Here is a 12095-nt window from a genome sequence, read left to right on the forward strand (position 1 = left end):
AATGCTATAGTAATGGACATGGATGAAAACATAATAGTAACGAGTGAAAATAAAGTACAATTATTTCATAAAAATGGTGATTTTATAAAACGAATAGATGGCATAAACGACAGTATTGATAAACCATGTGGAATCAGTGTGATCTCCAATAGACCAAGGAGAGTAGCCATTGCAAATGGTGGAAAGAACAATGTGAAAATATTTAATTACTAAACAGCCAAATGTTTTTGAAAATCACATATCATTATAGTTTTTTAAACTTTTTAAACATTCTTTTAATTATAAAGGACCTAAATATTTTAACTCTTTAGACGTTCAATTAGAAATTGCAATACTTTTTTAAATTTTAAAAGTAAATTAAAGAATTTTATGCTTAATAATGATACATTTTAAATGTTTATCTTCCTAACCTTTTTACATCTTTCCTTTTAATTTATATATATATATAATGATATATATATAATGATATAATGATATAATGATGAAGGGCTAGTGTTGCCCGAAAGCTCTGCTAACTTTTCTGGCTGTTTACTTTATCGTTTTGATTTAGCTTTTCGCTTTTTATTTTTGAATCTCCATTGAGATCCAGCCACTGATACCCACAGCATTGTCATTTTTTTCAGTAATTTGCCTTTGGATTTATATATATATACTTTATTGAATTTTAACTATTGTAATATATTTTTTTACTTGTAATGTTGTAATGTAGCTTGTATTGTTGAGGGCCCCTTGAAATATTGTTGAATAAATAAATGAATTCATTATTTGAAAAAGTTGCTATTGCATAACAATTTCAAAAGCAACATTTTTTAAGCATATTACTGACAATTACCAAGCAACTTTAATAATGTACAATATTTGTACTGCATGTAATATAATGTATGATAATGAAATGTCATGATCTTTAAATACAAAATTCATATTTTTAAGTTTTATCTGAAAATCACAGACAATTTATGTGTTATTTATATTTTATTCATAGGGTATGTAGAGAAAGGTTTATAATGAAATCAGTAATTAGTTGAAAAAAGTAATATAAAATAAAGCCATAAAGGTACAAAATATGCTTTGTGAACTGATATGTGATCTTTTAGTTGTGCGTCTTTAGTGAGCAATTAGTCTACAGTAATAGATAGGCATACGAAACAGCATAAATACTACCTTGTGAACAGATAGGCACACTCCTATACATGTTAAGACAAACAAATAACTGACACCACTACATACAGTTGTTGGATTACTTCACTCTACTTTAGTTAGTTAGTGTCCTTACCTTCTTTTTGCTGGTAGGGTTGACAATGACAGACTGTTTCATCGGGGATTTCACTTCTATTTTAACATTAACAAGACTGTAGCTTGCCAGTTGCTGCAGGACTGGTTCACCAGGTGCTGTTTCTACTGGTAACAATTTTAGTGGCTGAATATCAATCAATGACTTCACATCTGAAAGTAAATGGTCAATACATTTTCTGTCAGTAGATCAATCAATTATGATATTAATATTTGAGGCTATATACAATTTACTTGAATTACAAAATAATTGATTGGTCGCGTAAAATAAATTCATCATTACTATTTCAGAAAAAAAGGCAAACATCTACTCACCATATAATTATTCTTAAAAGATGAGCTTAATCAACAATGTGCAGCAACAAGAATTATGCTAACTAACTAAAATATACAAGTATTGTATGCAGTGTTCTCTTTATTGATCCAATTGATCAATCACTCTTGGTTAATGTTTTAAACTCAAAGACAAGTGTTTATTTAATTCCTGTTAGGAGTCAAGTTATTCCTGTAAATCTTGATGGCAAAATCTGCTTCAGAGAACACTGGTATCAGGTCACTTTACACACAACAAAACTACAATTTTAGGTCCATTTTCCTTTATAATTATATACTTCTTACAAATATTAATAAACAAAAACAGTATTAAGTGTATGAATTTATTGTTATGAATGCAAAATATGCATTTTATAATCAACTTAAGTAATAGCATACCAAGTGGTTGTGTGTAAATTGCTCATGTACACAATTCGGTATAAAGAAATACAGTATGTACAGTACACTATTGGAAAAGAGTAGGAATCATCTGGCGGTATGCTGATCATGGTCATGTGCACTGGGGTCTCTGGGAGGACAGTCTTTTACTGAAGATGTCCCCCAGTATAAAGAAACAAATAAAAACAATTACATAAAGTTAAATAGATTATACAACCTCAGAATATAGTATTTAGTATTCTGATTGTTATGAAAGCAGTAGTTATAATTTTCAATCAAAATAAAAAAGTTTGTCTTTTTATTGCACTGCACATGGAAGTATTAAAAAAATTATAAATAATGTACAAATACACTAATTAATTCTTGACAAGAAAAACAATTCTTGATATGGTTTTTTGACGAACACATTAAAAAATTGTGATGCAATGTCATTCTGGAGAATTATACAAAAATAAACATTTTTACAAGTAGGATACCAAAACGTTTGGTGTTGGAATATTCCTTTCAAGCTCATCATGATGGATGATTCTTCTTCTCATCTCTGGAAATCTTTCCATCAGTAAATGTTCTTCCAGTGGTGAAGGCGTCAGTCTGGCTGTTGGATGAAATGGCTTGAGCAAAACAAATCTAGAAGTGCATAAAACAAACAAAAAGCAATGAAGTTTCACCACATAAATTCAGCTTTGTTGTGAGTGATGATGATAATATGTTGATGATGATGATAATGTTGATGGTAGCCATAGTGATGATGATCCTTCTCATAAAGATAAAAATATGAATAGTAACTAATTGATACAAGTCATACTTGGCCTTGTTTGGGATGGATTGAGGTGTGTGAGGGCGCCGTACAAGCATTGGTCCTGATATCCCATCAGCCTTCTCAAACATCTCTTTGTTTGAGCTTCTCAATATTTTTGGGTGTTTATTTAGACGAAACCTGAAAAACAATTTACAATTTTACTCAGTAAACTGGAACACAAACGAGGCTGAATAGATGAAAAAACAGGAAATATAGTATTGTGTGAATGATGACATAATATTACACACAGTAATAAATAGTCTGTACTGAGCATGCTCAAAAGTAGAAAACACATCAATACCTGTATGCCATTTCTTGACTCAGATCATTTGTTTCTTTATAGTGTTTAGGTTGTGGTGGTGTACCAGGACGTGCTTTCATTGCTGGTGACTGATGCTTCTTAAGTAGATCAAGTGAACTATCTGAACGTGTTAGGCAATCTGTAGAATAGTGTTAAGAACTTGTATTATTGCTTAGATGGACATGACATTGCAACAAAATACACTATAAAATTTCAAATAAATTTTAAATAAAATGCAAAATTTTAAAGTAAAAGGAGACTCACACGTATTAGTTTGGTCAGGGATATCAGTTGAGCCACTACGATGGCCCTTAAGTGCCTTCTGACGCTGTATTAGATGAGCCTCTTGCTCAGAAATGTCACCAGAGCAATTATGATGGCCAAGAAGTGACTTTCTTCGTTGCCTAAGACGCTCCTCCATTATTTGACGTTTTTCAAATGCAAAACGAGCACGTTCTGCCTTTTTTAAACGAAGTAGTTGATTCCTAAATTTTAAAAGAAAAACATTTTAAAACTTAGCTTACATAAGTAAAATTTAAATAAACTAAACATTTTTATTAGAAAAAGTAAATGTACCTACCTCTCTATCATCCTATCTTGCCAGTTGTCATCAAACCTTGTTCCATTGTTTTTTAATAAATCAACAGGACTTCTGTATAAATAACAAAAAGCTAATTTTTTATTTCATATTTTAATATCAATCCGTCTGGAAATCTTTTCATAGCATATGGGTACTATTTGTATTTATGTTCATTACTTTACAAAAAGTAAAACCAATATAGATTATGTTAACTGCATACTGCTTTTTTAGGAATTATATGTGTACCAAAAACCTTGCTTTACTAGTGTCATCAACTCACCCTGGCAAACTGATATTTCTTTGTAAGTAATGCGAATCAAATGACATCTTGAAGACAAAAAAAGACAAAATCATATTTTTTTTTTAAAACAAAGAAAAAACATATTTTATTTTATTATACATATATATTTACTAATCTTTAATGCCTCTCTCAGGCAACTTAGTATTTCTCTCAGGCTGTTCATTTAACTTTTTTGTTTTACCCACAGCAAGGTGTAATCCAGTAAATTATTATTAATTACTATTATTATTAACACATATAAATCTTACATCATCCTGTAAGGCATAAAGATCTCCTGTCGCAACTGTATGAGGGCGCTCTAAAGAATATCGTCTTCCTTTAATAAAGAAAAATAATTTATTATGATTAATTAAAACATACTTATAAGAATACTTTATAATTTGTTTCATGATTTTGTTAACAAAATGTTTCATATTATCTTTCATTTAAGTCTTACTGTTTCCATATTCCGCTGTGTTTGGTCTCGCAATTGTCCCGTCATCTACAGTAGATTTCAAACACATGTTCATGTCAGAGAACAATGGATGAATAAGACTTTCTTTTGACCTTCCTCTGACCCCACTTTCTTCTTCAAAATACGATGGCTCATCTGTACTCTGTTGTTGCAATCTCATTAATGATTTTAAACCTTTAGACTCCTTAAGTCTTCTAGAAGTGTTCTTTTTCTCATCCCTAGATTCCTCTATTAAATACTCTTCTTCCTCTAAGTTTGGATCATCTGTATCTATACAGCTAGGCTTGGTTGCTCTACTCGAGATGGCAGAGCTTGTATGGTACTTAGTGCTTGTTGTGACAGAGGCTGAGCTAGGCCTGCTTTCTTCTTTGCTAATTGACTTCCTTGATGCTTTATGAAGACTGTACTTCTCAGTGATGGAAAGTCTTGAGGCTGCTTTTAAAAATGACATACTTCCTACAATACAAAGTATAAAATATAAAGCTATATATACTGTATGCATGTAGTAAGTAGATGAATATTTGTTAAAATGATCCACTGTCTCTTTTAGCTGTAAAAGTTGTATATGTTCTCTAAACCTAAGCTAGTCAATTCACAGCCTTTATTTAAGGAGATACACAGAGCATCTTCCTTTTCCATACCTGTATCTTTTGATTTCTTAGTGTCTGCTTCTTCTTTCTGCTTTCCTTCAAATCTTTTATCTTTCAGTAAGTTATCTTTTGATTTTCTTTTATCATTTAAATTCCTCTTTTGTTTTAATCCTTTTCTCTCTGTTGAATCCTCCTGGTTTATTTGTTTCTCTGTCATTTTTGATTTCTTCCCTTTCTCCATCTTCTCTCCATATGGTAACCTATCGTTACTCTTTGCACTTGAAGGATGTCCTACTTTTAATTTCCCATCAGGAATGCTTATCACTGAGATGACATCAGATTCCTTTCCCTTAAAAGGGAAATAAAAACAACATCAAGACTTTAACCTCTATCTACACTATCAAAGTTTATGTGAAAAAAAATGTAATATCATATTTGGGCATATCACTACAATATTTGGGCACATCACACCTTTTTTGTCAAACTAGTTTGATAGTTGAGACAGAGCTTAAATCGCCACTAGACAGAAAATCAAATATTTACCTCAGTACCACTAGCAGATGAAGGTTTCAGTTTCCACACATCAGTAGTAGCATCACTCTCAGCTTCTCTGCTACTGTCCAATACAAGCGCAGCCCCAACTCCCTCTGCCTCTGGTGAGGTCTGTGACTTAAGCTCAAGTGCCAGGCCAGCTTGGCTTCCTGATGCTGGCTGAGCTACATCTGATGACACATGGAGAGCAATATCTGATTCAACAATTGCTTCTTCAGCTTCACTTTCATCTGCCTTTGTATATGTGTCATTTTTAGTAATCTGTTTACAAAATACAAATATATACAAATAAAATGTGTATGGATTAATTATATAAAAACCTATTTAAACTATACTACTGTTTGTAATACAATAAAAAAAAAGGTAATATGTATACATACTTATTTAACAACCACATTCAAACAGAGTTGATCCATAGAGTTCCTTACTTTTATTGGGACAGATGATTCACTATTCAATGTCATCCTCTTCCTTTACTGTTCAGAACTTGAGTATAATCCCAACCGGGAGATTTAAATCTTGCTGGTCACACACAGGTGGATATTAGGAACTTTTAGATGGAATAAATTACAAAAAACCTCTTTCCTTTTCTAAAATATATACAAATGACATACCTTCCTTTGGTTAGTTGACTGTGAATTCTGTAGATCACCTGACACTGTAGATACTGTCTGTTTGGATCTTGTTTTGTTCTTTGCTAGTGTCCTAGTACCTTTTTGTGTCTTCTTCAGAATAACTCGCTTAGAGGCTGAACTGGGTTTCTACAATTAATTAATTATCTGTATATTATTCTTCGCAAGGTAAGGTGAATGCAACGCCTAACTAGGCAGGCTTATTACATAAAGGAGGCCTAGCTACCCGACCCAGCAGTAGATATTCTACTTGTTATTGGCTATACAATATAATAGATATCAACTTTTATATCGGTAAAATATAAGATTTGATATTCCCTCGGGAAGGATATTTTGTTCGAGGGAATATATATTTCCCTCTAACAAAATATCATTCCCTCAGGGATATCAAATCTTATATTTAACCTTTAAGCAGGCAATATCTGTATAATATAAGATGATAATTTTGATTACAGCTTGTGTATACAAAACAAGTCTTACTTCATTTATCTTGGTTTCTGTATCACTTTTCTGGTGACTAACAGCCTATTTAAAATTTAAAGAAAATTAAGATAATGTCATGTAGATTTAGTCGTGTTCACAAATCTATATATAAATTTACGTAAGGGCAAAATTCGGTAAATCGCGCCTTACTTCTAGAATTTTCACTCGATGGTATGTAAAGTTGGTTCGTACTTTCGGTACTGATTTTAACCGCCTGATGTAACCCTGTTTACTAATTAAATTGAGTTAGATAATTAGTTATTGACGATTAAAACGAATTTAGGTTCAAAGATTTGCCCCAAATAGGGGTGTTTTCCGATCGTGGTATACACTGTCTAATGGATGTCCATCTTGAAAAATACCTGCCAAAAAAATGCGAGGAGGCTTCGCATTTTTCTATCTCCTCCTACGATAATTGTTTTTAATAGCTGAAAACCGGTTGAACAGCTAGAGTACACCATCATAATGTTGAAGACAGGCCGATTTTCTTTAAAAAATACTATTTTGATAGATTTAATATACGATTATACAAATGTATTGATTTGCGATGAATGGAACATCCCAATCTCTCAGTCTGCCAGAGTTTGGTTTAACACAAGTACTGTAGGTAAATTTATGAGCCCTTGGTTTAACACATACGGTAGGTAAATATATGGGCCCTTTGAGAATAAACTTGCAATACTTTGACAATACTGTAAATACCTATTAACTATTTTTCATTTGAATCGAACATTTCTTACTGTGAATGTTCGTACTGTTAGATGTAATATAAAAATATATACAAATAAACTTTATTACTGAGACTGTGGATAGGCTCTACTGTTAGATATACAAATAAACTTTATACTGACAGTTCCTTCTCAACGTTTGTATTAATTAATAATTACCAAAAATATAAACGTCGTAGTGGTGTATCGTGACATGTACTTTAATATTTCAATCGATTATGACAGTGACAGTTTTAACAAAGTATTAAATCGCAAATGTTTTAGGCCTACTGTATTTAGAGGTATATTATTTATAGGCCTATAAAACATGAACAAAATATTTCGTTACTCAGTGGATAAAGAATATATTTAAAAATTGTTCCTCTTTGTACCTATCCGCTTTCCCATCCCTCAACCCTAATGTTACATAGCGAGGAGGCTTCGCATTTTCCTATCTCCTCCTACGATAATTGTTTTTAATAGCTGAAAACCGGTTGAACAGCTAGAGTACACCATCATAATGTTGAAGACAGGCCGATTTTCTTTAAAAAATACTATTTTGATAGATTGCTAGAGTACACCATCATAATGTTGAAGACAGGCCGATTTTCTTTAAAAAATACTATTTTGATAGATTTAATATACGATTATACAAATGTATTGATTTGCGATGAATGGAACATCCAGTTTGGTTTAACACAAGTACTGTAGGTAAATTTATGAGCCCTTGGTTTAACACATACGGTAGGTAAATATATGGGCCCTTTGAGAATAAACTTGCAATAGGTTCGGAAAATGTTAAAAACCAATTTCTATTATTTGAATCGGTAAACAGTTTCCATTTATTATACATTGATAATGAAACATGAAATATTCCTATTTATGTCCCTCGAGGTTCATTACAATTTATATTTAGTAGTCCCACGGACTTCATCTTAGCCACTCCCCCGAGTGCTAAGGCCAAATTTATGATACCCTACTTTCTATGTAAGTTTAGTTACAGTTAGTTCTTGACGATAATACAACGAATTTAGGTTACACCCTTCGGCCGCGAAACTGTTTCTGTACAAATATGATACCGATTGGCTTTATTTCATTCAACAGCGACCATAATCTCGCCAATTACAGGATAGATAAACTATTTTATTATTGATGTGCTTATAAATTAAGACTCATGTAAACAGCTTGATTACATCATTTTACAGACAAACGAAACTTTTTTAAACCTACTGTTTCAATAACTGAGTATAATACTGTATACGTTTTCATAAGTAAGTGCATATACATTTTCGTGTTTTCATTGACGAGATTGTAATAGTAACTTCAGTAACTATTACAGATACTTATTTATTATACGACACAAGACAATTGTATCTGACAGGTACGTACATTATTCTAAAAAATAAGTCTAGATAGATCCCTTAGGCGTCATAAATCACAGGCCAACAAATCAGTACTCATGACAGAAATTCGACCCAGTTTGGTTCACACAAATGTTTACAGGAAGTTCAACACCACAACCGATGATTTGCCCTAAATATTTAGGTAGACTACAGTTTAATTTTTCACTGAATAGGAGCTTGAATTTCCAATTTCCATTTCGCAGAATGTCTAGGTCTATTTATTTAGTTTGGTTCTTATAATATATAAATACAATCAACTTTATTACTGCGGTTCCATCACCACCACCACGTGCCGCCGCCCAATTCCCGTACATACATTTCCATTTCTCCCTAATTTCTTTAATCCACATAAATTAATTGTCCTTTATGGAATCCAGTATTGGTTTTGTTGTCTCTATTTCTGAATACCCCAATTAGGGGGACACTTCCGTTTTTGTTTAGTGTCCCAAAAAAGTCCCCGTCCGTGGATTCTACTGTATTCGAGAACCATCTGTGAGCACCCCTAGATGGTACGCGAGCGAAGCGAGCGTGCCATCTAGTTATAATAATTAATATAATTATATTTGATTAGTACTAAGAATGAGAGTTGTTTCTTGCCACACACATTAACAAAACTCATGGAACAGAAGTCTCCATTTTGGTGCTACCTGTGGAAAAAGTCGCAGTTTTTAATTGTCATGAATTTAAATGCCTCTTAATTTTGTATGGTACATATATGTGAATGGACTAAGATAAAAATTCAAACATGAGATGTTTATCTTGAAATATTCTAATAATTAATAATCAATGTGAAATGTATTGACAGAAAACAAACAAAAATGGTGGGTATACAAACATGTAAATATATATTCAGAATTAATATTGATGTTTGTTATATTGATGTTTTTTAAACACAATGTTGTACTCGGCACTTCATTGAAAATTTATAATCCATTGTGAACTGTACCTATTGTTATATTTCATTAAGTAAATAAAGTATTTTGCATTAAATAAACATAAATTGGCACAAGGTATACATAATACAATTTCAAAACGGTACTAAATGCCATAAAGTGTAAATATTCCAGACTAGAAGTACTGTATGAAATACATTATTATCTTCTGATAAGATAATAAACACAAAGCTTTGGTACTGCACTGAATAGCTGACCCTTGACCCTCACTAGCTACGATTTATTTTAATCAATAGTAATCATTTTCCATAATATAAATAGCAGGGAATTTCCAGTTTGTAAAGCTTCTGCTATTTTGAGGCTATTTTAAGGTCGGAAAGGTAGAATGTATTGTGGATAGATTAATACTCAATGTACTGTATTGGCAACGATTCTGAGCGGAAGTGGAACTGAAACCAGCGGTAAGTAATATGCAATAATTGGTGTAGAAATTAATGATCTCGTCTGCAACATTCTCTAATAAAATATATATATATATACAGAGGGTTTGAGAATTCAGATCAAATGTAAAGTCAAAAAGAATACTAGTGTTTTGTAAGGAACCATTAATAAGAATTACAATGTAATACCACCTTATTTACATTTCATTTCATTTCATTTATTTCGTCTCACATAATTATACCAAAAACATAACAAACAATAGAGAGAGACATGATTCCCAAAAGCGAACTAAATCAAACTATCCAGCAAAACAAAATCATCCAACAATAAAATACAAAATTACAACATTAAAAACAACGTGAAGATTAAAAAGTACAAAATATCTATACAAAAGTTACCCAAGACATTATTTTTATTATTATTATTGTTATTATTACTGTTATAATTATCACAGATATCAAATGAAGTTTCAATTTTTCGTGGATTAATGGCCGATAGTTGTAAAAGAATAAAAGGAAATATTTTGCTTAAAATAACATTTTAATTTATTAATAAATAAGCCTAAGTTAATCGGGAGCGTATTTCTAAGATCCTGAGGCAACCTATCCCATGAGCGTTGAAACTGCTTAAATGTAGAAAATTTAGACTTTTCAGTCCTACCAAACTTGTGAACAAATCTTAGATCATTGTCACGCCTGAGGTTAAACTGAACAAAATCAAAAATTTTAAAATTATATTTGTTATAGAGATATTTGGAAACAAAGGAAATCAACAGGTAATTTATACGACCATCAAAGGATGGAAGACCAAGAACTCCAAGTCTCTGCTCATAAGAGGATTTAGGTATACAAACCCTGGTCATGCGGCGTTTAACCCGCTCTAAAGATTCAATCTCTCTCTTGCAATACGGAAACAACGCCGGCATCCCATACTCCATAATAGGTCTAACAAGAGCATTAAAAAGCTTCGGGATAACGATGTGGTTTCTAAAACGCACGACCCTCATGATAAACCCCAGAAGCCTGGACGCCTTAGCCTTAACATTTGCGACATGGGTACCCCATTCAAGCTTGTGTGTAAAGGTAATCCCAATATATTTAAAACACTCCACCCTCTCAATAACGTTCTCCCCAATTAGATAATTGATTGCACTGTTCTTAAGTTTGGCTGATCTAGTAAACCGTATGTGCTTACATTTAATAGGATTAAGCGGTAATTTATTAACAACACTCCAATTATAAATTTCGTTTATGTCGTTCTGCAATGCAGCACTTTCTTCGGTAGATCTTATTGCCCTGTAGACTGCTACATCGTCGGCATAAAGTAAAATATTCAATTCAATGAAGGAGGACAAGTCTAAAGTAAATAGGTATGTAATCTGTAGCGTGTGTTTGTTTGTTTGTTAGCAGGATTACTCAAAAAGTAATTACAAGATCTTTACCAAAATGAATAGACAGATAGATATGTGGTCAAGGACCATTCCATTAAATTTTGGGACCATTTGGGATCACAGTCCCAATTCAGGACCACTTTTTAGTATACTTTTTCAGACCTGCTAGTTTTAAAAGATAGGACAGAATTTTTCAAAAGCCGGCGAGCAGTCTTAAAGTAACAAGTAAACTGAAATTGCATTTACTTCTCCAAAAAACTTCATTTTTTAACAAGAGGCAAGAGTTATAATTTGTGATGTGTAATCTTAAAACATAATTTGATTTAATGTGCACGTTTTTTGATGCGAGTAGTTTAAAAAACCTATTTATTTTCAAATTCACTCGTTTGATTTTCGCGTTGCTGTTCTATTGTTAGTCAACTGAAGCTATTGTTAATTGAAAGGCTTGTTACATAACCATTACACGAAACTCGCATACACATGCTTGTAATGAAATTAGCCTAAATCACAAACAGCATTAAGACACACACAAATATATATATTTTTTTTTACCGGAGAAATCTTATGT

The 12095-nt window shown here is 32.1% G+C and overlaps 1 protein-coding gene across 1 annotated transcript in view; it reads right to left on the reverse strand.

Annotated features, from left to right (window-relative positions):
• Positions 1–1788: 1788 nt before the first annotated feature.
• Positions 1789–12095, reverse strand: part of LOC140059389 (uncharacterized) — a 30406-nt gene continuing 20099 nt past the window's right edge. Inside the window, exons 24-35 of the mRNA XM_072105275.1 lie at positions 6691–6735; positions 6193–6339; positions 5570–5839; positions 5078–5375; positions 4419–4892; positions 4231–4298; positions 3962–4008; positions 3682–3753; positions 3366–3586; positions 3102–3240; positions 2807–2938; positions 1789–2628 (exon numbers count right to left, since the gene is read on the reverse strand). Coding sequence (XP_071961376.1) covers positions 2463–2628; positions 2807–2938; positions 3102–3240; positions 3366–3586; positions 3682–3753; positions 3962–4008; positions 4231–4298; positions 4419–4892; positions 5078–5375; positions 5570–5839; positions 6193–6339; positions 6691–6735 — 2079 coding nt within the window. The 3' untranslated portion in view covers positions 1789–2462. The remainder of the gene's footprint in view (positions 2629–2806; positions 2939–3101; positions 3241–3365; positions 3587–3681; positions 3754–3961; positions 4009–4230; positions 4299–4418; positions 4893–5077; positions 5376–5569; positions 5840–6192; positions 6340–6690; positions 6736–12095) is intronic.

The sequence above is a fragment of the Antedon mediterranea genome, chromosome 9, assembly GCF_964355755.1.
Source record: "Antedon mediterranea chromosome 9, ecAntMedi1.1, whole genome shotgun sequence".
Taxonomy (NCBI): domain Eukaryota; kingdom Metazoa; phylum Echinodermata; class Crinoidea; order Comatulida; family Antedonidae; genus Antedon; species Antedon mediterranea.